This window comes from Neopelma chrysocephalum, unplaced genomic scaffold (assembly GCF_003984885.1).
Source record: "Neopelma chrysocephalum unplaced genomic scaffold, ASM398488v2 Primary Assembly neopelma1_66, whole genome shotgun sequence".
Taxonomy (NCBI): Eukaryota; Metazoa; Chordata; class Aves; order Passeriformes; family Pipridae; genus Neopelma; species Neopelma chrysocephalum.
Window position 1 is genome coordinate 6374453 of NW_020897725.1, and position 27766 is coordinate 6402218.

The following is a 27766-nucleotide window of genomic DNA, read 5'->3' on the forward strand; positions in this document are numbered from 1 at the left end:
AGAGGCGGCTCCGCCTGCCCCCCCCCCCGCGCAGGGCATGGCGGCGCCGGGCCCTCCGCGGCTGCCCCGGCTGCGGCTGGGCCCGCGGCTGCGGGCCGGACTGGAGGTCGCGCTGCGGGTGCCGAGCCTGTTCCTCATCGACGCCATCTTCAACTCGGCCCCGCTGCCGGGCGGCTCTGTGAACGCCGCGCTACTGGGCGCGCTGCTGCGGCTGCTGGGTGAGACACCTGCCCTTCCTCCCCTCCCGAGGCAGGACCGACCCCTCGGCCCCGCTCAGCCCCGGCACGGCCACGGCTCCCCGGCCCTCAGCCCCCGCCTGCTCCCGGCTCTCCCGGCCTGTCTCTCCCTTTCCCTGACCCCTTCCTGCCGCCCCCGAGTCCCTACTCGGCCGCCTGGGCTGGATCATCACCTCGCCCGGTCCGTGCCCGCTTCCCCACCCTGTCTATCGGCTCCCTCCTCCTGCCCCCGGGCCGGTGCAGGGACACGGCGGGGGCTCGGGGCTATGACACCCCCCCCCCTTCCTCCGAGGGCTTCCACGGCGGAAAACATGTGACTTAGTGGGTATAGGGTTTTCTTGTGGTTTTGGGTTTTTTTTAAAACACTTTGGATAGCGTGATACCTTCCTGAAATATGATGTTAAATCCCTGTTTTAGCGACAGCAGTTCAGAAATGCCGGGAATTTGGTTCCCAAAGGAAAGAGAAGGCTCTTGAAACTTGCCAGTGGTTATTTTTAAGCTTTTTTTTCTTTCCCGGGACGAAGGATGAAAATCACGGGTATAATAACTAGGTGATGCTTGTTTTCAGTATTGCTTGTTATCTGGGGTTGTTACGTAGCCTCGGCTTGGTGGGAGCCCCATTCTGTGAACTGCTGTGCGGGTGACACTGCGCTGTGTGTCACTTCTTGGAGCTGGCGGTCCTGAGGCGGGGAGGAAAGCATAACATAAAACACAGCAGGTTTGATTTGGTTTGTTTTTGCAGGCCTAAGACAGGTTGATTTTATGTTTTATTTGACGTTTATAGTGGAAGAAAAACAGGAAGGAAATAGGTGGTGCGGCTGTTGGGGCAGGAAGCAAAGCGAGGCTTAAAGGAAAGGTGCTCGGTGAGAAGTGTAGTGGTGACAGCGAGAAGCGGAGGGGAAAAAGTAAAGGATAACCTATAGCAAGACAGCAGGTGAGAGGAGAGCAAAGGGAGGAGGGAACAAGACAAAGCAAGTGTTTCGTTTTGGGTTTTTATGTTTATTATACTAAAGCTTCTGCTTTGGTAAAGGGTGCCGGTGGAAGTCGCTGCTCACATGAGGAGGCCCTGACTTGCCTCCTTTTTCCTGAGGGACAGTTCTGGGATGGGGAGAAGAGGTTCTTCCTCCCTGCTTCCCATTTCCTTGACCCTTTGTTCCACACTTCAGGAATTGCTAAGAGAGCTTCCCACTGATAATTCCTTTTTAAAGAAATGACATTGCAGTGCCTCACCAACTTAATTTTAGGAGTCCTTCATGGTGTGATCCAGACGCTGTAGGAAGTGCACTGAAATTAATCCCACCCACGTAAAGGAGAGTGGTTGATGTGTTATTCGATGATCTCTCTGAAGTGTGTGATACTGGGATTAACAGATTAAGGCACTTTTGAGGATTGCATTTATATGATCACTTTTTGGGTGGGGGCTGGGGGGAGCAGTGGGTAATTTTTGCCTTCTGCAATAAAGCTTCGGAAGTGCTCTATGCCAAGAAACTTATCTTGTACATTTAGACAAGTGGTCTGTGGTTCTTGGCTTTCCAAAATTGAAGAAAAATTAAAATGTAACCACTTAAAGATGATGTTAAGCCTGCCATGTGGTTCAGACAATGGAGTGCTTTTGTATCTATTTTTTCCTCATCTGAATTTAAGGGTTGCAGGGTCTGGTTTTTGCTGCTGTTAAGAAGCTGAAATAGTTATTTTGGATCATTCTGTATTTAAATAGTGGGGAAATTGTCCTTTTAGTTACCATTTGCAGGTGTTGAAAGACTGATCCAAATTTTTCTTGTACCACAATACTGTTTAACACAGGATAAATGCACAATTTGTCCTGCAGATACTAAGACTGGAGCTCTGGAGAAATTGATGGCTTTTGTGGGTGATGTTATACAGTTCTGAAATATTCTGGGAGTACAGTTCTTCAGGAATGCTAATAGAGATCTGCGTGGGTGCTGTATTTTACGGTAGGATTCCTTGGTCTGATTCTTCCATCGCTATTTTCTACACAAGTACATAGAGTTACACACAGCACAGAGTTGAGTTCTACAACTGAAGTGTGCTTTTTTTTTAGTCTTTTTGATTAACCTTGCTTTGTCCCCAACACAGTTTTTATCTTTCCTATCTTTGCATGGGTTTAAGTATCTTGATTCCATCAGAACCACCACCCCCAGGAGTGACTGTTACCTCAGACAGCAGTCCCTCCTCAGTGAGGACACTGAGTTTTGGGAGGGTACTATAAATACTGTAGTCTGTAGAAAGATGTGGAACAAATAGAATGACTGGAGCTAGGGAAGAATAATCTGGCATTTCCACGATTGAAATGCTGAAGTGTAAAGGTAATTGCACCCTGCAAGTGACCAAAAGTCGACTCGTGGGTAGTGGGGCTACCATAAAGATACTGCCAAATTGCAGGAGTTAAAGGGAAAAAATGAGAGGGAGAGATTCATTGCAACACAAGACATTATTTTAAAAGTAAATAAGGTGTGGTTTGATTCAGTGCTGTGTTTAGAGGCCATCCTGGGACAGTTGGGGATGGCGTGACAGAGAGGAGAAGGGAGGATGAGCAGCGATATATACAGAAACATGAGACAACCTTATCAAAGGAGGAATTGCAGCATTTCCTAGCAGAGGGAAAATGGGAAAATATTTACTGCTTGCTGAACACTTCACAGGGCAGGGGGAAGTCTGATGTCAAGATGGACTAAGTGACATAAATGGAGATGGGGGAGAGGAGTGCCCACCTCCCCTTCTGAGATTTGAGTTAACCTCTTATGGTCTTTTGAGGCTCCTTTTGGGGGGTCTTGACTTTTCCCCACAAGTGTTAACAGAGAAATGCATTACCTTTTTTTAGTCCCTCTTCAGAGGAACCAGTAAGTTGAGCTTCTCTATTGACTCACTGTAGTACTGTTTTTAGGGACTTGCATGTGAAATGTCAGTGTTTTAAGATGACCTGTAGTATCTAAATACAGGCCTGTTACTGCCACTGCAACGCACGAAAATAGGTTTTGTTAAGGCGTGTTTCAGAGCAGCCTGCTCAGTGCAAAATGCATCTCCTTTGGCTCAGATAATCAGAATTACATAAATAATGACCTTGTACAGGCATGTGAGCTTTTTCTGTGACTTCTGAGGAAAGACAAAGGCTACAAACTTAGCAGTGTTGGCTTTCCCAAAGGTGTCTGTGGTGGTTAAGTATGATAAGGCAATGAAACAGCTTATGTTGTAAAAAGTTCTGCGTGTAACTAATGCTCAACTTTCCCTGGAAGAACTGAGCTACGATACAACATGTTTTCTGCAAAATGATGGAGGCTTTTCCTCAGTCCACTTCACAAGGTTACCAGGTTAATGATTAGTTAAGGAGAATGTGTTTATATCAGCTAGTGCTGCTGGTGAGGAATACTGTTAAGCTGTATTAATGACTTTATTTGTAGTCTGCCTTTTGCTGTTGATTCATGTTGACCCCTCCCTTCTTCTCAGGCTGTGGGGGTTTTTTTGTTGTTTGGGTGTTTGGGGTGTATCTTTGTTACTGTTTTTCTTTATACTGGTGGAATCAAATGCTGCTTCTTAGCAAAGTTTTTATTTCCATGATCAAGATCCTATGGCTTAAAATATTTTTTAAACACTTGATTAGGGTGGATTTAGAACAATCTAAAATACAATTGTCAGCAAAGACTGATGCTGTCCTGCAGCAGAAAGAGGATTATTTGTGATTTCATTAGTTTTAGTATAGAGATTGAAAGCAATTTACAATCAAATATAAATTGTAGAGATTGCAGTCTCACCAAACTGGTTTGGATGAGAAGGCAGTTGCATAGAGTGGAAGCTGACCAAGAAGTCCAAAAGAAAGGCAGAGTGTTTCCCGAAGAAGAAAATGTTTAAGGGAGTGACTCTAGTGATAAGTGCTGTTTAACTCCTCTAAAGGCAGAAGAACCATTACCTATGTAGTACACAGGGATGAAATTCATAAGCTACTCTACAGAAGTTTATTGGAGAGACATGTAATCCCAAGGTACTGTAGTTGCTCTGATAGGATTTCTCATAGGAAGGTGGAGTCATGGTCAAGATGTGTTCATGGTCAGTATAAGGGAGGGGTTAGCAAACAGGAATTTCAAGGTCTAAATCTGACTTCTAACAAGACAGACAAGTTTGCATTGGCAAAGAGGCAATTGGTGCAGTTCTAGATTCTGCGTACAAAAGCTCTACGCTGCAGAAAGTCTTCCCCATGCAACTTTTGTTTCAGGATGCCTTGCCAGAAATGAAAGCAAACTGAAGGGAAATGGAAGAAGAAGGCCTTCTCCCTGCAAACTACAGCAACTTTTCACTATTTTCCCATTAAAGGGTTTAGCTAAACTGTTTTGGTTGCTTATCTTCAGTACTCCAGCTTGGACAGCTGTAGTTGAGTGCCTTGCTCAAGTGAATTAGGGGACTTACTTAATTTTACTCATTTATTATGAACTCGGCATATAAAAGCGGTGTCATATCTGGTTGGTTTTTTTCTGTTTTTAGAACTTCTCTACCCTTAGATTTCAAGACTGAGGCTGAAAGGCTAGGAGGTATCACTGCTCTAGTCTGAAACTGCAGGTGAACTTTATAGTAATTGTGACTTAGAGCTTGCAGTGGCTTTGCATCACAGCTATAGTGCACAGATGTTAAATGCAGAGATTAAATGCAGTGCTCTGAAAAAGGCACCATTGGTAATGCAAAGTTACAAGTGACTAATGGGGGGGGTGATACATAAAATAAATGTAGCTCCAAAGCTAATAGGTTAAAATCTATTGTTGAATTTCTGCTGAGAACTAAATTATTTCAATCTGCTTTTAGGTGTCTTTGTATCCAGTGTTGTTCTGGTCTTACAACAGCGAGCACTTTTCAAGTTCTATATGATTGCCTCGGCGTTTCTGCTGGCTGCGACCTCAGTGTTGGTGAATTACTATGCTTCTTTGCACATAAACTCCTACAGTGCCTACTACACCGCTGCGTTCGGAATTCAGATCTTCCCACATAAAGGACCTTCGCTATGGATGGCACTTTCCATCCTTCAGCTAACCTTTGGGATTGGATATGTTACATTGCTAAACATGCAGTCCATATACTCTCAACTCATCATCCTGGATATACTGATTCCTGTAATTGGCTTGATTGTTGAATTACCTTTAAATGTCCGGCAAGTACTAGTTTTTATTTCAGGCCTAGTTCTGACACTAAATACCACAGCCATTTTAGTTACCAAAATTAAATGGTTCTATTACTCGGTACGATATGTTTATCTGCTGGTGAGGCACATGTATCGCATTTATGGATTACAGCTATTGATGGAAGATACATGGAAAAGGATTCGGTTCCCAGCTGTACTGCGTGTCTTCTGGCTAACAAGACTTACAGCACAAGCTGTGGTATTAACATATGTTGTAAAGATGGCTGAAAATAACACAGAAGAAAAATTCTTCTTGATATCATGGGATAACTGTTGGGAACTGATTTGCAGCTTGATCATAAGTGGGTGTGACTCTACTTTAACTGTGTTGGGCATGAGTGCCGTCATTTCCTCAATAGCTCATTATTTGGGACTTGGTATCCTGGCCTTCATCGGATCGACGGATGAGGATGACAAAAGGCTTGGGTTTGTAGCACCCGTGTTGTTTTTCATTTTGGCTCTGCAGACTGGTTTAAGTGGACTGAAACCAGAAGAACGATTAGTTCGCCTGAGTCGAAACATGTGCCTTTTGCTGACTGCAGTCCTGCATTTTATCCATGGAATGACAGACCCCGTGCTGATGTCTCTCAGTGCCTCCCACGTGTCATCATTTCGCAGACACTTTCCTGTACTGTTTGTCTCCGCTTGCCTTTTCATCCTTCCAGTTCTGCTCAGTTACATCCTTTGGCACCACTATGCACTAAATACTTGGCTTTTTGCAGTCACAGCGTTCTGTGTAGAGCTTTGCCTAAAAGTAATAGTTTCTATCACTGTTTATATATTGTTTATGATTGATGGCTACTATAATGTGCTATGGGAAAAACTTGATGATTATGTCTATTATGTTCGCTCAACTGGCAATATTATTGAGTTTATATTTGGAGTAATCATGTTTGGGAATGGAGCTTACACAATGGTTTTTGAATCAGGAAGCAAGATTCGTGCTTGCATGATGTGTCTACACGCATATTTCAACATCTACTTGCAAGCCAAGAACGGCTGGAAGACTTTTATAAATCGCCGGACTGCTGTTAAGAAAATAAACTCACTTCCAGAGGTGAAGGGAAGCCGGTTACATGAAATAGATGATGTCTGTGCAATCTGCTACCACGAGTTCACCACCTCCGCACGCATTACCCCGTGCAACCATTACTTTCACGCACTTTGTCTTCGGAAGTGGCTGTACATTCAGGACACGTGCCCGATGTGCCATCAGAAAGTGTATATTGAGGACAAAGAAAATGCCAATATCTCTAACAACAACGGGTTTGTAGCACCAAATGAAAATCCTGTACGGGTTGCAGAAGAAGCTGCTGATGCTGAAAATGAATTAAATGAAGATAATGACAGTTCTGACAGTGATGAGGAAGACGGTGACTGTGTGGCACAGCACTTGAATGAGACTCTTAATGTTGACTCTAACTCTCTTGGTGATTAAGATGTCCTTTACTAAGCCGTGAGGTATTTGTTTAAGATTGACTTCAACAGAATAAAAGTATCACTTTGTAGTTATTGTACTTAAGCACAACAGCAGTATCTCAATGTTGAGTCTGTGAATGGTGGTTGTTTACTGTGGTGTGTGCTACTGTAAATATACCTCTAATTTTTGCTGGTCTCTTTCATGACCACCTTAAAGTTATGTACATTATTGTACATGGAATAAAATGTTTTCACATTTTTAAGATGGTTGGGAAAACACTCTTTAATTGATGTAGTGATAATGCTGTGCCAAAGACTGTATACCAGTAATCCCTGATCAATCTCTTCTGGATGCAAATGAAAAATACTGGTGAAAACAGACTGTTCAGCGGGTCAAATAGGAAATGAAAACCCTGAGCCAAAGCAGCTTTACTTATAAATTCAGTATTAGCAGAGCTGTATCGCAAAAAAACTAGTGAGCTGTGTTTTTAAAAAATAAAATAATTAAAAATTTAGGTTGTTAGACTTAATGTTACAGCATTTGCGTATATGGAAGAAAAGGCAACACTGCTGAGCTTTCTGGGGAAGCAGCAAAGCACATGGCATGGATGTGTTCGACCCCTCTGAACTGCAGCAGTAGCTTGAAGTGCTCAACGCACCAACGCAGCAGCCTGGTGCTCATCCTGTGATGCATCCAGGTGTTAACAGGAATTGCAGGCTTGGGCTGGCCTTGAACTTGATCCTGAATCTTGATGAAAGGGGAACAGGGCTGAGAAACTGCACAGATGCAGACCACCTTTTCAAAAGCAGCTTTAATCTTGTACCATGAAAAAAACCAAAACCCACTACATATTGGCTTCCATTGATTAGGATTTGCAGGTATGATGATTTTTAAGTTTTTGCAATATATTTACTGAAGTTATGCTGAATAAATGTAAGAAAAACAACTTTATATATTTGGAAAGAAGACTTTAATAGTGTTGTTATATAGAGTGTTGGCCAACTCAAGCGGGTCGTCTTCTCTTACTGCCGCCATTATTTCCAGTATTTGTCTAAAAAAGAAAGATTGATATTAGAAGACTGAAACCCAGTACTGAATGTACTTCAGACTGCTGCATGTGTGTGTACAAGTCACCAAGATTAACCTGGAATAAAATCCTATGCTGAGAGCAGTAGGGCAGGGTGCTCAGATATGCAAATAGCTTCACTTTTAAGTCACTAACTGCCATTTCCTTTACACTGAACACTGGTTGCTCACTGGTACAGATTCATCTTTGCTCTTTTGACTCTTGTTTGGAGGTGATTAAACAGCTTTCTGTTTTGAAGAAAGTGTCATTTTGTGGGTGTCTTTATCAATGGTCTTCATTTTTCAGACTAAAACTCATTAGCCTTTCAAGGCTAAAGCTGCACTATGAATAGACTGATCTATGGCAAAGCTTAAATTCCAGATACAGCCTTATCTGAACACAGCTGGCAAAGTAACTTGCTCCTACTTCCCTGTTCTCTAGCTTAATTGTGATTAATGTGGTCAGATATTTGCCGTAAACACTAAATGAGCATGGTCTTGACACAAGCCAGGAAAAGGAGGCAAAAGAAATGGGGTGGATACCCCAAGCTCTTCTTTGAGCCACAAGCTCTTCTCTGCACTTATTTTCTTAAAAAAAGGAATATTCTCTACACTTCCTAAGATGTGTCATACTTTAATTTTTCTAGCAGTAGAACAGAACTTCACAGTGAAGAGTAAGAATTTGAAGCTTGGTAGGGTTTGGTGGTTTTTGGATCTTGCCTCTAAACTGAAGCAATAGCTAAACTTCTGTTTAGTAAGGAAGAGAGAGGAGAAAAAGTTGCTCTTAAAAATTACTGGACTGCAGATGCAGAATTAGCAAAATGGCTTCTTGATTTAAGGGGCTGTTACAAATGAGATGGGGTGAGATCAGGCCTACACAGAAATAAGTAACAAATACCAAAGAATTTCACCCTGGAAGACTCCTGGTAGGGTTTACATATCTCTTCTCACTTGGATGCAGTAGAATGCCATGTGTTACTGTAACAATGTGTATGTGAAACTGCTGAAGGAGAAAAAAGGTTCTTGTGGCTAAAATTTTTTAAAAAATAGCTTCCAAGGGAGTAGTGTAGTTCTAAATATATATATATATATGAAGCAGAAATATCACCATCAAAATTGAAAGGTATCCAGCACCAGTAAAAGACAAGTGAAAAATTCCTCCTGCCAGTTGAGCTGTATTACAGTATATATACCCTAAACATTAAATACACTTTGTGGCCTGAGTAACCTTTTCTCACACCCGATTTTGCTACTTCAGAAGTCACAAGATATCAATTCTGTTATCATTCTTCATTTTTCTTAAGGTTTAACAGATTCTCAAGTTACTAATTTACAATTAGTACGGCTTATAAAAAATGTTAAAGGGATGGTAATTTTGAAATAAAGTTCAAACATACAAGAATTTGTTTTATAAAAGAAAGCAAAAGCATTTCTGTACCAATCTAGCACAGATTCTGTGCATTTCCAATTCTGGGGTTTCTGAAATAATCCTGTAAGCTACAACTAAGGCAGCAGACAAAGATGTGGGGGTGTTGTTAACACACAGGCTTGCTGAAATAGTAACAGTAGAGGCCCTCTGCTTGTGATCAGAAAACTGTTTTCAGTTAATCTCTTCCCTCACTCCAAAATCATGGACTGACCCTAGAAAGTCTTAAAATAGCCTTTCCATGCTAACGTGTGCACTTCACACGTAAAACGCAGATAAAACCAATTTCAAAGAGTATTACAATTGACCTAATTGCACAAAATGTATCTGAACACTAGGAGCTGTCACTATGTAAGCTTAAAGTATGCTTTTAGCATCATCAGTGGTTTTCTAAGTGTCTTCATGTCTCTCCAAAAGCAGCAAAATTCCCTTCAGTTCTCAAACTTTAGAGACCTTGTTGATCCTTAGTACTACCCTGTGCAGTATTTCAAAAGTTAATTTCAAATAGGGAATTCTGAAAATTCACGCATTTCATCTATCAGTGCTATTTAAAGCAGATAACTAAACATTTTCACTAAAACGATACATTTTCCTGCTTTTCACACCTCTGAGGAATCAGAAAGGAGGTGTTTCTGTACTTTTCAACTTTGTCCATAAGCCCCTGGAGTTTTCTTTCACTGCTCTGTATATTGGCTGCTGTCAGTCATATCTAAACTGCGGCACAGCAGCAGAAGGAAGAAACAGCCCTGACCAAATGTATGTTGTGGTAGTTGGTGCCACAGGCCCTGTGACAGGAGCAGTGGCACAAGCACTGCTGGTGCCTCAGCACTGTCCCCTCCGGGGGACTGTTCCCTGATCCTCAGGGTTGGATCAGTTTTAAAAATTACCTGAACAACAACTGAATGAAATGAATATTCAAGTAAGATTATTTTACAGGGTTTAACCTCTTCTCCACTGTATCAAGTGAAAGGATAAAAACAGTACTGGTTTCACTTTCAGAGAGCTTTTTACATCCAGAATTGCTGAAGTGAGAAAATTAAGACTTTGTAATTTTTTCCACAGCCTATAAAGTGAAACCTTGCACAAGTTTCAGTACATTTGGAATGAACTTCTATTTACTACATTCTTTTCTATTTTTTTATGTGAGATTTGAGGTATTTTAAATAATAGTACAGTAGTACACTTACATTATGTGGCAGGGTTCATTTCTGTCCTTCAAGCAGTGCCCTTTTTCCCATTTCTTTTTTGTAGGGAATGTAGTTTTAATGTATTTTGATCCAGCGTGAGTATTTTTCACTCCACACCAAGGCGCATCTAGTTTCATATGAAAAAAAAGAGTATGCAATTGTTTGAGAATAGCATGAGATAGTTTAATCAACTACTTCTACAGACAAAAGTTCTTGCAATCTTCTTCTAGCAGTGACTTCCAATTCAAAATGAAATTTAAGAGATTTGGACAATTTAACATCTTTACAGTCCTTGGATTTTTATACCATTACCTTCAGGATTTTACATTTGAAAAAAATCAGCAATAGTACACAGTACATAACACTAACACTAATTTCCCCTGACATGATAGAGATAGCCACATACACTGCCTGCATTCCACAGAAACTTCCTGTATAACAGGTCTGTACTTCATGTGCAAATCAACTTAAGGATTTAGGCAGTTTGTGGTTTTCCTTTCTCAGATTCAGAAATTAAAATAAATTCTGTAACAGCCAATTATTGATAACTGAAATGAACATGAAAAAAGAAAACATGGCATCCCTAGTCAGTCCATTAAAATGGCAGCTCAGTGGGCTGAAAGGGGAATTCAACCATTCTTCCACCTATTCCATTTAAAGAGCAGTTGTTTCCAAATGCTGTTACTGCTGCCAGTGGCAAGCTCATAGCCATTTCCCTGTGCTTGGCACATCTCCAGCAAGCTACATTTTAAAAGATATTCAAGCAGGATTCTGGTACATTTAAAAATCTGGGCTTGTCAATTTGTCCTTTTCATCTTCCTCTGCAATGTCAGGAACTGACACAGCAACTTATTCCTTCCAGCAGAAGGCTGAAATGGAGTATTTCTGGAGCCTGTAAACTGGTTTCCCAAGTGGAGAAACAGCCAGTCCTTTTCCTACTCTGAACTCATTGGGTCTCGATTCTCCTTTATCGTTGCTATACCAGCACATTTCATGGCCCAGTAGTAATGAAGTCACAAACTGAACAAGATACAAAATCTTACCAGTCTCTATCATTAATCGCTCACTAGGAATCGATTTCAGTGTTTCCAAGTTGGCTTCTGTTTTCAGTGAACTAGAAAATAAAGAGTTAGGTTAAAGAAAATATAAAACGTGTATAAAAGTAATTACTTTGCCTGTTGAAATGTTTTGGAGCAAAGGCAGCTTCAGAAATAATTTTTTTAATGAGTAAGATTTTCTTCGTTTCTTAACAATGCTGCCTGTAAATTCAAACTTGCAGAAAACAGCAAATTTTGAGTTACTGGGAGAAGCCATCTCACCCCAGTAAGCTGCTGAATCCCTGCCTGGGTGCCCTTCCTGGCCTGGTGACAGCCCCTGCGCCTCACAAAGTGGTGCTGGCTGGCGCTGGGCCAGGTGACTGCTGAGAATTCCAGCTGCATAACCAGGAGATGCAGTGCTCAGGTTACATTTGCATTTCTCCTGAGTTTGACATGGCAGCTTAAAATCAGGCTATTTTTAAAGACTCCTCAGGACTCCTTCCACGTTCAACAACCTTATTTATTTACAAACAAGGATTGACCTGAGGGACAGCAGACTGGACCTAACACTAGATTAGCTCACTGAGCTGCAAGGTAAGAACTTTCTATGGCTAACAGGCTAATGAGAGTAATTCTAAATCTGTCAGATGATTAAGAGTCTAGTGAGCTTTGAAAGCTTGACCTCATTGTTTAAAAGAAAGCAATGAGTTCACTACAGCTGCCATTTTTGAACAGTTGTATTTCTTATAAAGAACTTACCAGCCATTTATTCCAATATAAAGATCCAAATCTATCAGAGCTGCTGCTTGTTCCTTTGTGCCATCAAAAGAATGTACCTAGAATATGTATAAATATAGATGCACAGATACATACAAATATAAATGTACTTTTATTAAAACTCCAATAATTTAAAAGTATGTATTAGTTTTTATGTGCATCAAATACCTTTAACAGTATGCACTACACATCAGTACAAACATGAAGACGGGACATGGCTCAGTTGATTCTGAATTTGGGCAAAGTTCAGGCTGAAGTCACCTGAATACTGTACTAAAAGTGGTTACATGCTTTATTAGTGATAAATATGGGCAGAAAAGGCCTATCCAGAGATACTCTTTTGGCCCAGGAACTTTCTCTAGCTGATAGCTGGGAGATCATACTCAGGAAATAATCCTGTGCATGATTAATTTTCACACTCTTTCCTCACTATTCCCTACAGGGCACTGTCAGGGACACCATAAGAGCAGCAGTTGGTTCTCCACAGATTTTAGTCTACTGGAACTAGAGAGGCAGTCTGTCTGGTCATTCCAGGGCCTGGAGAGGCAAGTGGAGGGTCACAGTTTAATGCATCTGGGAACTGCAGCATCTCAGCCTGAGTAAAGAGCCTGTTTGCTCTGCTTCCCCATGCTCTGAGGGGACAGGCAGTTGCAGAGGATTCCTGCTCATTTCTCCCCTGGTTACAGGCTGTGCAGAAAAAAGAAAGGAAGGAAGGAAGGAGAGACTTTACAGCATTACGTAGGAGTGGAAAATGCAAAGTACTGAGCACGGGCAAGGGTTTTGTGGTAAAAAAGGGCAAACCTGGGGACTGAGATATTCTTGTAGGAGGTGTGGTCTGATATTAGGATAGAATAATTCAAGCATTTATTACTTTTGGAAAACCCAGCCATAATGGAAACCTGAAAGAGCATTGCTGGACTTCCTTAACCATTTCACCCAAAGCTTTTCCTGTTATTGAATTAAAATTCTTATTTTGAATTAAAAAACATGATCTGAATATCTAAAGACATGAAGTAATCAAAAGTTACATCTGGATCTAACTTAAAAGTGATATCTAATGTCAGAAGCAAATGTTTGAGGTTATGGCCTCCACTGGGAATATGCATCTAAATTATCTGTGGTCTGAATGCATTGCAGTTACAGACACTGACGAATTGGGAAAAGGCCAATGTCAATTATCAGGTGCTTAAACTGTCCTTCTGACAGGCCAAGAAAAACTGCTCACGTCAGCTGCAGAGCTTTTCTCAGCCTATCTTCTTACCTTGCAAAAAATTCTGTCGAATAAGCAATGGAAATAACAATACTAGAAGAGACTGGAAGACTTACTGATTAATAATAACTTAAATCATGTAACAAGAAGCCCACACAGATTCCATGACAAACAAGAAATTGCATACTAGGCAACAATATTCACACACATGCTTGTAAAAATGAATGCTACACTGAAGTCCATACTTACCACCCCTCCTACAAATCTATCTCGGTTTCTTCTCATTATCTCTATGAAATAAATAAAAATGTAAGACAGCTTTATAACAGACGAAGGTGAAACATTTTCATATTCAGAATCTGCTCTGAATATGAAATTCTCAAACAAAACCCACCTAAAAATTCAGAATGTGAATTTCTACAGTGGAGAAACATGGGCAGTTGCATCTGTTCTGACAAGTCAAACTGTTTCTCAAAATACCTGTAAAACAAAAATCACCTTTAAACAGAAACTCTGTGTAAGAGCAAACAAAGTCAGTAAAAGTTTTTTCCAGCTTCTGTCCTCCAGAACTAAACACAGAATTAACGGATTTGCCATTCAAAAGCTCCTACTTGCCAAGGATTTAAAAGAAACTCTTTCCCATGGTATATTGCTGTAGCAGTGGTCTGTGCTGGAAGACAGGTGAGTGGCCAAGAGCATCAGTACTGCAGGAGGCACAGTGTATGTATATGCTGAGCATGTGCTCTTGTGTAATGTGGGAGCTGGAGTTTGGCTTTATTTATTTATTTTTAGTGAAAGAGGAACTGACTGTTCTTTCCACAAAGTTTTGAAATGTCAGGAATGAGAGAGTGTGGATGACACGGAAACCACTATTTCAAGAAGGACTTACAAAAGCAGTGAGGGATCACTATTTCTATAGCCTCAAATGGCCAAAGCTGCACCAGAGCTGCTGACCTGGAAGTGACAATCCAGGGAGGAGAGTTTTTCCTCTCTTGGGGTGGAACAAATACCAATATTAGACATCACACTTCTGCCCCATTCTACCTATTATCTTCACCTGTTTTCCGTCCTCTCCTTTGTGTGCCTGCATCCTTTCCTTTTCACTCCTTTTTATCCCTCTCCTACCTCCTACTCTTAGAGTCGCCTTTGAAGAAGTGGGAGCAGCAAGGCCCCATCCTACCAAGAGACACTAAAACGTGGGCAGGGGAAAGGTAACCAGGTAGCCAAGTTCCCCAATGCAGTTTCCAAAGGAAACTAATCAGCACTGAACTAACCTGCGCTTGTCATTTGCAGCTAGTTCTGCTCTATGAGCATTACCACTGAACATCTCTGCTGCCACCAGGCATGCAAATCACCAGTGCTCAGGAAACACAGTAGAGGAACTTAGGCCTGGCACAAGGCCAACAGTGCCCAGGTGACTCTGTGTCCGTATGTAATTGGAAAGAGGATGTTATTTGGACAAGCCAGGAGAACAACACTGCCCGTCTCAGCAGACTGGGACTCTGCACATACTGGATTTCTTCAGGTGTTGCTGCTAAAAACAGTTCAGGGCACTGGGGAATTCCCATTTTCAGTTATCAGCCACATTTCAAAGGCAAACTTCAGTGACCACATACTGCTGTGTATGAGTCACATATCAATCAGGAGAAAGTGTCAGCAAACCATTAGTTTGATTTACCATTTTCCTAAAGAAACCCCAAAGAAACAAAAAAAATGTGCAACTGGTCATTTCATTTAGTGCCATTTTCACTATTTTTTGTATATTACAGGTTGATATTTCTCAGATCAAAGTTACCTTCCTTGTTAATCAATGCAAATCTTTGAGATAAAACAGGTGAAACAGAAATCAGCTGTAACCTTGAAAACTGGCATGAAAATGAGAATTACACCTACTTTCAATCTTTGTCTAGACACTGTGCTTAGTTTAGCTTGTTTGACTAAATATAAATTAATTGCAACTCATGATTGCTCTTGTGGTTAAATAGCTACAATTGCTTGATTTCTGGTGTTTTGGTTTTTTTTTTTACCAGAATACTTGTTTCATATGGGAATGAGGTTTTAGAAACTGAGCTGCAAATAAGCACCCTGAGTAACCTAACTGGCCAATTTCAATCTAATTTTGAGAAGGGTAGTGGCCTACTACAAAGTTTAGTGCCCCTACAAATGAAAAGACAACTCAAGCTTCTTCCATTTCTAGCAACATTGAAGCCCAACACATGTTGCTCCTTGGCCTATCAAAGAGAAAGGGGAGGTGAAGTTATTGAAGAGAAAAAATAATAATAAAATAAAAATTTAAAAAACACAAACCCTAGAAAAGCAAGAATAAACCAGATACAGTGAACAGAATGATAACAAAATAATTCAGTAGGAAACTAAAGCTGACCAGTTCCAGTGCTTAAGGAACAACTTTTTCCCTTGGGCAAACAGACTGTCATTGAACATATGCTGATTCTATGTTGCTTCTGGAAAAGTTTTGAGAATAGAGAAAAATTCTGAGAATAAAAAGTTCTTAGGAATGCTGCAACAAAGGATTTTCATCTTTATTAGATTATCACCTTTACTAGCTTTTAAATCCAAGAAAAAGGATTGAAAATAATGTTCTTTTTTTACAGGTGAAAATTAACCAAAAGAAAACGCAGCGTAACTAATCAGAAAAATAACGATTAAGTATCAAAACAGAGGTCATGCTCCGATATTATCCCCTGGGAAACTACCATATTGCTCTTCAGTGGGGGAACTCTGCAGCTGCTTGCCAGCTATCCCTGTGACTGCTACACCTGAACTCCGGAGCAGCTGAAATCCAGTGAACTGCCTCCGTGCATTTCGCATTTCACCCCCCTTTGTTTAGTTCACTTATCAAGCCTGTCACCTCTTTCCTCAAAACTCAGTTTCAATGCACCCAATTAGAAGTCACTACTGGTCTTCAGCTGCAGTCTATTGATACATTTTTTTTCTCCCAATAACATCAAGGCAGTAAGGATCTTAAAATCTGATACTCCATCAGTGTTTTTGTTTGTCAGAGAAAAGAAACAGGTTATGCTCCAAGGTGTGCTTTGCTGAACTTCGTGTATGCTGAATTCTACCAGGAAAAAAAGTCCTGTTCCCTTTGCTATTTCACTGTAGCATTATGAAGAAATTAACTCCACCTCCTGCTAACATGTAGCAATTAGAAGAAAACACAACCAACCACTGCCCCCCAGTGACTCATTTACTCAGAACAGTAACATGCAAGTGCAATTCATTAATCACTTATTGATTATTTGAATTTACAATAATAATTACAATAATAATAATAATTACAGGTGATTATCTGAATTTATCACCTGCATCTTTCAAGGAGTTCCCTGTGTAGACAGAAGTTCTGCATACCAGAATGCAGGCTGATTTTAGGGGCCTTTTTCTTTCCACTAAGTACCTACGCCACATGTGTTACTTCAATGCACAGATCTCTCCACCTCCTGAGATTACCTTTATGATCATCTCTCACTTATCTGCTCCCAGCTAACACCTCCCTTACTAAAAGCTCATTTTTCCCCACTGCTGACTTATCTTTTTTGACAGTTCTGTTCCCTTCCCCATGCCTTTCATTCAACAACCTAATTCTTTCACATGCTACGTTTGTTATTTTTCCCACAAGTCTCTTAGAGATCTTAACTATTAGCAAGAATGGACATCTGCCACACCCAGAAATTCACAATTTCTACTCAATTTTACAGAAAAAGACATGCTAAGTCAAGATTAGGCAGGTAGCAAAATTTAGCGCATAGCACTACTTGAACGTAGGCATATTTCTTTAAAATTCCATTTCTGCCAAAAAAACCCTGGGCCCAATCCTGCAAATTGTAGAGTCTGTACCTGACACAATGTTATATGGTAGAACACAAGATAGAAACCACTCCTGTAAATTGCTACAAGTCAATTCATAACCACCAAAAGTTTCTTACTTGAGTTGGGTGTTCTTTGGGCAAAATTCTAATCTATCGAAATCTACAAACAGAAAGAACAAAAAACCCATTTAGTATTTTAGGATTTTTTTAGTATATGTCTAGAAAAGCAAATATTGAAGTACTAAAAGAACACTTACCTAAGCCACATTCTCCAACTGCTACTACCTTTGTCTTATTCTTTTCAATCAGATTTTTTAATTCAGATAAATACTGTTCAGGGCTACTCTGCTCAAATTCTCCACAGCGGGTAGGATGACAGCCAGCTGTACTGTAAAACATGTCTAAAGCAAGAGAATATTAGGAGGTTTTAAGGAAAAAAAAAAAAAGAAAATTTATCTAAAGTATAGACAATATCTGCATCTGGGTGTTTTATTGCTCACAGTTTTAACATAAAACTCGCTTTGAACATCTTTATCTTGACAATAATTTTATGAGACAGATATTTTCTGCTTTAAAAATGTCAGACAGTGTCTCCAGGGGGGCTGTGTGTATGTCTTTTTAGTATATACATTGCTTAGTGTACTTCAGAACTGCAATTTAAAGCTGGAATGCTGTGGTGGAGCAGCCCCCAATAAATCATACAATTGTTGAGGCTGGAAGAAACCTCTTGAGATCATTTAGAAACACATCTCATTCAACGTGCATCAGGTTATCCCAGCTCTAAGATTTGCAGAGAGTGTGCAATTTCCCTCGTGGCCCTACATAAACTGCTACAGAATTTCCCAAGTCACATCTGCCTGATTTCCCAAGTATCTAATCTAGACTACCTTGCCAAAACTAACATTTCTGCTAAGTGCCTTTATGGAGAATGGAAAAGCATGAGGGAAAGTTAAAACCAGGTAAGACCCTGAGCAACTTGTCCTAATATTAAAGCCAGTCCTGCTTTGATGGAAGTGGGGAGGGAGACTGGGTTGGACCAGATTACCATCTCAGGTTCATTCGAACCAAAATTATTTTATGTTTCTGTTAGTAAACAGTACTTTAACATGTGCATTAGTTCAAACACATATTTAAGTCATAAGTGGAATGAAATTTGCCTAAAGAAAAAGAAGAGACATATTCCCTTGCACAGCAAGAAAGGAGAACCATAAAAAGAAAGATACCTCTCTTGATCAACCTGATCATGACAGATTGGGAAGTAAAAAACAAACAAAAAGACAATGCAAGTATTTCACACCATATAAGCATTCTAGCTTATTTCTAGAATAGAGACTTGTATCAATTTTTTTATTCCAGGAATTTCTTATAATTTCTATTTTTATCTAGAAATAGAAATTGCAGAAAAGAATTATTCCTTCCAATATCAGGGATCTAAAGAGCAACATACAGAAACTCATGTACAATGCATTCATCCCATCTGAAATTTAATTTCTCATTTTAATCTGAGATTCTGTAAACACCTCTGGGACAGATCCTTTTGAACTCTTAATTTTGAGAGAAGAGAAGGTTATATTTTTGACTGACAACACAAGTTTAATGTGAAAATACCATTTGTCTGTGCCAGCTGCAATGCATCTTTACTATCTTCTAGACTTCCACCTGTAATCAAAAACTTGAAAGAAGAAAAGTACTGTCAGTGTGTATGTTCTTTGAACATCAAACAGAATGTTTAAGAAAACACTCAGATACATGAAGAATCTTGACAGAGAACATCAGAAGACAATTATATAACAAGATTTCGTAAATCAGCTACAAACCTCAATGGCCCTCAGGAGCTAGTAAATACACTTGGTATAAAAATCTGATTTTTTTTCTAAATCATGTATCTTCTATGCTGAGAATTTAAACCATTAAACAAATAAAATACTTATATCTGCAGCAATACCACCTTCATTAGACTCAAGAAACTATACTTGCATTCAAGAAATGATACTCAGAAACATTCTGTCTTACAGGTGGGGAAAATAAAGACTCCCAAACACCTAGAACAAGACATGAGTAAGTAAGTAATTAAACCAAAAAACAAGTCTGTATCAGAGTTGGGATTACAATTTTAAGAATTTCCAGCTCTGATCTTTTATTTTTACCTTAAGCTCAAAGTTATCACACCAGAATTGTTGCTCACAGTGCTTTTTTGAACCACCACTTGCAGAATATCTCACCCTAGGTCCTAATAAATGATGACTACGTTGCTTTTGGACAACTCTTATCCCTACACATGCTATACATCAGACTCAGTGAGCACCAGGTCAGACATTCCTGCAGGATGCTCCATGACTGACGGACACATCCCAACAGTATCACCAGGGAAATGTTAAACTGAAAATTAATCAGTTATATACAACACAGGGCAAAATTTCACAAAAAATTTACCATAAATCAGCATCTATATGGAAAAATAAAAGTATTTTCCAATAAACACATCAAGCTTCTAGGCAAGTAGGAACAATCTGTGATGGAACAGGCTTCTGACACTGTACAGAGCAGTAGGAGGACTGAACACAGCTAAGGACAGGGAACTTCTGAATTCCACTTCTGAATCCACTGTGCATCTTGAAAAAGTTACGCAGCTAATCTATTTTTGATCACAAAATAGGAAAACTGCCATTTATTTTCAGAGAGTGGTATGAGATTAAATAGCACTTACACAGCACATACAAAAGTGACCTGGATTCTGTATTTGCTGCAGTGGGGTAACTTCTCCATCACTGGAGTTTTCTTTTTTTGTCTCCCAGTTCATTTCCCGCTCTTTTCAGATGAGAGTTTTTCAACAAACTCCCAATAGGCTTGTTCCTCTTCTAGGACTGTTTATTTCTTTATTTTTAATCCAGCAGCCTTATTAGTGCAATAGTACAGTTTGTGACAGTATGCATTGTATTCTATGTTAATTCATATTTTTGTCAACAATTAGTTTAGAGAGAGAGGGAGGGGCAGGCTGGACTATTGTAACTAAAAGAGTAACCAAAAACCCCAATTTCAAGTTAAGAGTTACAAACCCTCTCACATAATGGTGCTGCTTTAATACATCTAAGCTAGTATTTACCAGCAGACGTTCACATGTCTCAACTGTAAGAGTTTATGGGCACTGCCAGCTCTTCTGCAGTTACCGATTTCATTTACAAACAGAAATATCTGAAGGATCTCAATCAGAAAAGTTTGTGAGTTTTGATCTGCAGCAGTAACTGTTGATTAAGAATCACAGAATAATTAAGGTTGGAAAAGACCTCCAAGATCATCGAGTCCAACCTTTATCCGATCACCACCTTGTCAACTAAACCACAGCACTAAGTGCCACATCCAGTCCTTTCTTGAATACCTCCAGGGATGGTGACTCCACTACTTCCCCATTACAATGTTTAACAAACCTTTCCATGAAAAAATTCTTCCTGATGTCCAACCTGAACTTCCCCTAGCACAGCCTGAGGCCATTTCATCTTGTCCTGTCACTGGTTGCCTGAGAGAAGAGGCCGACCCCCACTGTTTACAACCTTCTTTCAGGTAGTTGTGATAAGGTTCCCCCCAGGCCTCCTTTTCTCCAGGCTAAACACCCCCAGCTCCCTCAGCCACTCCTCACGTGACTTACTCTCTAAGAGTCAGATAAGATACCAGAAGAAAGGAATGGTTGCCCATAATACAACTAACATGGAAAACTGATTGCAGTAGCTCAGAAGTGAACACCTTTCTGTTGAAACTGTACAAAATAAATTCTACATACACATCACCTCAATACCATTGAACTTAAATAGTCAGCTAATGATCTGTGCAAAGACAACGCTCTGCACAGAACACTTTTGTTTTGTGCTACTGAAGGAAGTTACTGCATTTTCCATTGCAAATCCCAGAAACATTTGTTTTAGCAGGAGAGCACCAAACAACCAAATATTAGAAAACAGTTTAAAATATTAATGCAATTTTATTATAAGAAATTACCTTTTTAATGCCAACTTTGACTGCTCTCTCTATCACATCCAGAAAGTCATCTGCAAAAATTCATAAAAATTACGTAAGTTGAACTTAAGGTTTTACAACATAATTAAACTACTTTTCAACTTTCATGCAGTCAGAATTCCTATCATTAAATCTTTAAAACATATTTGATTAATCTTTAGAAGACTATTAACAAAACACAGTAACTACAGATCCAATTTAAATCCAAGAAGTCAATGGAAATTTTTTCACATACTTTAGGACACTCTCTGTTTTTACATCTATATCTAAAGGCCATGAGAGCAGAAAACCCCCACATTATAATTAGTAACTACGATTCGGCAATGCAATACTTCGACAGGCTATTGTTCATAATTCCCACATCAGTTTTTCCACGCAATCATAACATAAATAGATCAGCAATTGTCCATTTTGGTCCAGAAGCAGAGTTACCTGCATGACAGCTTAACAGCAATTAAGAGAATGTATTTTCCTTAGGACATCTAACCTGTTTTGTCACACTTTCTTCTTCAGATTTTTTTTTGGGAAAGGTCTTTTACCTTTCCAGCCTGCGCAATGGATTTTTTAGGTGAGACACAGCATGCGCTGAACTGAGCCCACCCTTTAATCCTAAGGTTCATCTGCCGGGGCCAAGCGAGCTTGGACAATGGCAGTGAGGTCCTCAGGACGTAGGTTTGTTTAGAGTGACCTTCTCATAGATGGATGCCCTTACAGGGCTGATGAGCTCCATCTGCCCGGGGGACCGGGAATCGAACCTGGGTTGCTGCGGTGAGAGTGCTGCATCCTAACCACTAGGCCAAGCCTTAGTAAATAAGCATCCAGTTCTCGAGGAGAAAAAAAGAAACTCTAATCTCACGTTCTGACACATAAGAGGTTTCTATTTTAGCAAGAGGATTCCTGTCTTTCAGCAGATACGAAGAAAACATTGACCTTGATGTTTTTGTGTTCCTCTGTAGATTCCCCTGAACATAGGATCTGTCAGGTTAATACCAATATCTATGGAAAAACAAAGATAGAAATTAGAAGTTTTAGTGGCTCTACATTTTACTCTGAGCATCAGTCAACTAGAGAAGACAACAGAAACTATCTCTTGATGGCCCCTGACCAGTACATTGACAGGCCACATAAAGCTTAAGATTACTTGCATAGTTTGAGACCTTACTCCTTACAAGAAGTGACAGAAAAATTATATTTTGGCCTCTGTGCAACTCCAAACTTCTATGGGTGTATTAGGCACATAATCACCAAAGCAAACACACATATACTGCTCATTGCAAATAAATCTGAAAATACAAATTTATGCAAACAAGCAGTGAGAAGGAAGGGAAAATGCAGCATCTCCCATACAACCTTCACATGGGCAGGAGCAGGAGCTGCAGAATGCCTCCTAACAGCTGCCTGTTCTCCCTCCTGCTGCCATCCCAGGCCGTCCCTCCCGGCAGCACTGACAGGATACCGACAGGACACCTGCAATGCAGGTACTGCTGGAGCTGCCCCAGCCCAGCCCTCCTTACTGAGCTCCCACGGCTTTCTCTGTGTTGCAGCCTCGCAGCCAAGGACTAAAGCACTGGCTCCAGGAACAGCCAGCCCTGCAGCTGCCAGAGCCCACATTCCCAGCCGGGATTCTAGTGGGAAGGAAAATTTTCCAAGGAAATATTAGGCACAGCCACATATAGAACTTCAGTATGAACCAACCGTTCCAAGTTATGTACATGTTTCCTGTCGAATTTCCTAATAATGTTAACATTTTCATCCAAGCCAGTTCCATACAATCCGAAACAACCACGACTAATGCGCCACAGCGGGACAGGCGACGAGGGGCGGCCGAACCCCCCCAAATTCGGGGGTAACAGAGGAACAGCAGCCCCAGTGCCCAGACACAGCACAAAACTTTCCCAAACGCTTCCGGGGGGCTCCAAGGCCGCCGCATCCCGGCCCGGGACGCCTCGAGAGACCGCAGGAGGTGACAAGTCCTGGATGAGGGGCTGGGACGGGAGGTGACGAACCCTGGATGCGGGGCTGGGACAAGCCCTGGCACTGCGCATCCTGAGCACTCTCCCGCTACGCGCGGCCCCTCACGGAGCGGGGGGGTGGCGGCGGCCACCTCAGCCCGGCACCAGGTGAGGAGCGGGGGGGTCCTGGGCCGGGAACACGGGGACAGGGACCCCCCGCCCGTCCCGCCGCCCCCTCACCGATGAACTTGGCGCGGCTCATGGCGGCTCCGGGCGGCTCCGGCAGCAGCGCGGGCGGGGCCGCACCGCCCTCCCGGCAGCCCCTGCGCGGAGGGGAAGGCGGTGCTGAGGGGCCGCCATGGCCGCGTACCTGACGCACCAGCAGAAGGTGCTGCGGCTGTACAAGAAATCCCTGCGGCACCTCGAGTCCTGGTGCATCTTCCGGTGAGGGCGAGGGGCGTGGGGCGTGGGGAGGGAGGTCCGCCCGCCCGCCCGCCGAGCGGGGCCACTCAGCTCCGCGCTTGGCTGGGCCCGGGCTGTGGGGGGGTGTTTTCCTCCTCACTGTGCGTGACCTCTGTCCGCAGGGACAAGTACCGCTACTTCGCCTGCCTCCTGAGGGAGCGCTTCGATAAAAACAAGGATGTGAAGGACATGGTGAAAGCCACCCAGCTGCTGAGGGCGGGCGAGGAGGAGTTCTGGGCCAACCAGCACCCCCAGCCCTACATCTTCCCCGACTCCCCCGGGGGCACTTCCTACGAGAGATACGAGTGCTACAAGGTAAGGTGGCCTGGAATGTGTGAATTGCTGCGCTTGCTTTGCTCTTCTTTTAGCGAATATAACGTGAGCAGCCATAGGGCCGCAGCTTGGCTCAGCGGCTTGTGTGGGAGGAGCTGTCCTGCTTTTCTGATCCTTGAAGGTGGAGTTTGCTGATCTGTCCGACCACCGCTGGTTGTGTGCTGGTTTGGGTTGGGTTGGGTTTTTTTTTGTGGGATAATAATCTGCCGTTTTGCCCGGTGGAATCTGCCCCGCGGTGGGTCAGGCGGGCACAGGGAAAGGGCTGGAGCTGAGCTGTGGGAGGGAACAAGGCGGAGGAGGCTGTGCTGCCATCTGAGAACAGCCTTGGTTTCTCTCTGGTCTGCTCAGGTGTCACCTTGGCTGTGGGGGGACTTCCCTTCACTTAGTCCCATCATTCTTCCAGCGTTTTCAGTAATGGTACAAGTTAATAATTTCCCCCGATATGCTGCACTGTTTGTGCACTATTGTGTGACAGGAGCTGTGCCTGAAAATACAAACCGTGTTTTTAGTTCTAAAGCACTTCTACAGGCCTTGACCATCTAGATTGTTCTGTTTAGAGCAAAGACACAGGTTTCAGAGAAAAACACAGAGCTTTTGCTTTCTTGGTATCAGCTTTTTAATGCTTTACAAGAAGTTAATAGTAACCTGAATTGGAAAAAAGTGCTGGCGCAAGACTGGATCTGATCAGATCTTTATGCATAAGAAGCCACGTGAAAGGAAAAATAGGATGTAGATTTATGAGAGGCAGTAGAAAGAATGTCTGAGTGAAAAGGGAAGAGAAGGGCTTAAGCTTATGTCAAGGTCAAGGGTCTTAGCAGTAGTAGAGATAATAGTGAGAGAGAATCTGGACAGAAGGCAGCCCGTTGAGCAATAAATGGTCAAAATTAGTCTTCATACAGAAATAAAAACTGGATTATGCTGTCTTTTCTTTGCCCTGTTTGCTGTGCTAAAGTTGTCTGTTAACAAAATGGCATCACAAGGATGGTTATATCTGATATATCAGTGACTGTCCATCGTGGGTGCTGCTACAAAATGTAATTTTTAGATCTCGGGCTCTTTGATGTTTGGTTTTAATTGTAGTTTGGTGTATGTGGATATTTTTTTATAATAGCAGCTCTGCTATTTCTATTCACTCAAAGGTTTACTCAGTGATGAGAATTACAGCAGGAAACTGAAAGTGTAAATGTCACTGAATAAATGATGGTACTGGAGCAATTTCTAATTTTTTTTTTTTTTTTAAGAACTTAGACCTTGGTGGTATTTTGGGATTGGTTTTTCTTAATCAATGTTCCTGTCTTTAAAATGTAGACATTTAGTGATATCCTGCTGCAGAATTTTGAATTTTGCTTTTTTTTCGTTGTGTGAATACCTTCACGGTCAGACCATTATCAAGATTTTAAAAGCCTAATAAAACTGCTCGTTTCCTAGAAGTTGTCGACAGGCAGAAATAAACTGTAATGATCTGTCTTTGTCAAGTAAAATAAATCAGTACTTGGAGAGAAGGATCTCTCTAAGCTGTTGCCTTTAGGAGAAGTAAGGGAAGAAATGTGATCTTCTCTTCCACCAGAAGGAATTATTTTGAGAACTTCAGAGTAAACTGAGATGATCTGGGATTTGTTTTGGGATGCTGTGATGTCCTCCTGTGAGTCCTGACCTCTGCCATGTGCCTTGGGACTTGAAGTAGTCAGGCAGCTCTTAAATGGTGTTTTTATGTAGTACTTCAAAATGGATAAAAACCCCGGAAGTAATACTGGCTTCAGTGATTGCATTTCCTTCTTCTGTATGTGTGTACTAGATGTGATTTCATATACAAAAATAATATATATATATAAAATTATATTTTTCTTTAACAGGTTCCTGAATGGTGCTTGGATTTCTGGCATCCTTCTGAGAAGGCAATGTATCCTGATTACTTTGCCAAACGAGAGCAATGGAAGAAGCTGCAGCGGGAGAGCTGGGAAAAAGAGGTCAGTGCTTGCTCTATGCAAAGTAAAGTCTCTTTAGCACACAAGTATTTTGTGTATGTGTTCTTGGAAAAATTATTGAATGCCTACTGCAGTCTCAGTTAGGCTCTGCTGTACTGGAACCCGTCAGTGTGAAACACTGACTTGACCTAAAATACCTACAGAGAGATCTCAGAGCTTCTGAATGGCTGTGACGGAAATTCAAAGTTAAAGCTGAACCTGCAGTTGTGTTTCAGTTAGTGAGGGCTATTGTAGCAGTTTTGTGGAAAATGAAAACAAAACAAAACAAACAAAACCAAAAACCCCAAAAACAAACAAACAAACTCCAAAGTGGGATAATTAATGACCAGAGAATTCATCTTCTGCTGCTGTGGAGCTCTGACACTTTCTGTTTGCACATTGGAATGTGACTTGCCACAGTGATCATCGGTTGGGAATCGAGACTAATTTCTGGCCAGTTGGGAAAAGTTGATGTTCTTAGAACAGTTCTTTGATTCAGTTGTAGAGAAACAGTTGGATTTTATGGAGTGTGGCACTCTAGAATTAACACAGGGGCAGCAAGCACTTGTGCTGCTTCAAGAAACATGTGCTGAAAACATGTGAGGGGCTGTTGGTGGCGTGCAGGAACACAGGTCTCCTATGAACTGCAGCGGAAGTTGTTCTGGACTTGTAATTATCTGGCAGCTTCCAAAGCAGCAGGATAATTCAGCCTGTTTAGTGTAGCAATGGTAGACATGAGTTACATGGAAATAATGACCTTCTAAGTAAAATTTCTGTTGTAAATCACTTCTTTCTCCTAGAAATTCCTTCTTAATTAGGTAATACGAGCCTGCAGTGATTACTGAGTGGAAGTGAATGTTAGGAAACCTGAACCCTCTCTGTCAGCCAGAGGCTTTACCTCTGGTTCTTCCCTGCAGAAATGGGGAGCTGGTTTTGCTCACTGCCTGGGCACTGAGAGCCACGTTATGGGAATGTGTGTTAATGTGCTAAAGCAATTTTCTCTCTTATCTTACAGATTAAGCAGTTGGAGGAAGAAACCCCAGCAGATGGTCCAAAAACTGAAGCTTTGCCTCCAGCTCGGAAGGAAGGGCACCTGCCCCCGCTGTGGTGGCAGTACGTGACACGGCCCCGGGAAATACCCATGTAAAGGCACGTTGGTCTGTCTGCTGTAAGCAGTTCACATGTCAGTGACCATGCGCTTCTCTAAGTAATACAGAATAAAGCCAAATAAAAGTAACAGAAAGCGTTTTTCCTGCACACTGCTCTTCCCTAGCACACTCACACTTCACTGCCAGCTTGTGCAGTGACTGTTCCATGTGGGCCATGTACCTGAAATGTCCTTGAACACGGGCCAGCCTGTGGAGAAATCACCAGAGCAAGTTCTCGTGCAGCTTTCAGAGTTAGAAAACTCAGCTAAGACTGAAAAAACTGGCCATGCAAAACTCATGTTCCCAGAGAAGGAATGCAAGCTTGAAAGGGTGGGAGAGGCAGATTTAGTGGGGAAGTTGATCAAATAATAAGCAACTAAACTGAGAATAACTAGAGCAAGAGACTGTCTCCCACTGTGGATAAGGTGGGAGGGAGAGGGGCCTGGGGGGAGTGAATAGAAATTAATAAATAGTTCATATCAGCTCCATAACTTGGAATATGATAGTAAATACAGGCTAGGTGTTAAAGCTG

General features: G+C 41.5%; 3 protein-coding genes across 6 annotated transcripts; 2 read left to right on the forward strand and 1 right to left on the reverse strand.

Annotated features, from left to right (window-relative positions):
- On the forward strand, window positions 1–7663 carry RNF139 (ring finger protein 139). The gene is made up of 2 exons (XM_027684518.1): window positions 1–218; window positions 5046–7663. Exons 1-2 carry the CDS (start codon window positions 38–40, stop codon window positions 6854–6856), a joined length of 1992 nt encoding a protein of 663 aa, XP_027540319.1. The 5' UTR covers window positions 1–37; the 3' UTR covers window positions 6857–7663.
- TATDN1 (TatD DNase domain containing 1) lies at window positions 7631–23665 on the reverse strand. Of its 4 annotated transcripts, none has more exons than XM_027684522.1 (12): window positions 23568–23665; window positions 22306–22371; window positions 21358–21407; window positions 18976–19039; window positions 17625–17768; window positions 17485–17527; window positions 13935–14020; window positions 13790–13830; window positions 12313–12389; window positions 11560–11630; window positions 10517–10643; window positions 7631–7889 (listed from the first exon to the last, which is right to left on the reverse strand). In XM_027684522.1, exons 1-12 carry the CDS (start codon window positions 23587–23589, stop codon window positions 7787–7789), a joined length of 894 nt encoding a protein of 297 aa, XP_027540323.1. In that variant the 5' UTR covers window positions 23590–23665; the 3' UTR covers window positions 7631–7786. The 4 variants fall into 4 exon arrangements, with proteins under 4 accessions (XP_027540323.1, XP_027540320.1, XP_027540321.1 ...); XM_027684519.1 differs by lacking the exon at window positions 23568–23665 and adding an exon at window positions 23267–23435; XM_027684520.1 differs by lacking the exons at window positions 17485–17527; window positions 18976–19039; window positions 21358–21407; window positions 22306–22371; window positions 23568–23665 and having other exon boundaries at window positions 17625–17740.
- On the forward strand, window positions 23634–27329 carry NDUFB9 (NADH:ubiquinone oxidoreductase subunit B9). The gene is made up of 4 exons (XM_027684524.1): window positions 23634–23771; window positions 23912–24104; window positions 25976–26089; window positions 27102–27329. The coding sequence occupies exons 1-4, from the start codon at window positions 23686–23688 to the stop codon at window positions 27231–27233; spliced, it is 525 nt and encodes a 174-aa protein (XP_027540325.1). The 5' UTR covers window positions 23634–23685; the 3' UTR covers window positions 27234–27329.
- The last annotated feature ends 437 nt before the right edge of the window (window positions 27330–27766 follow it).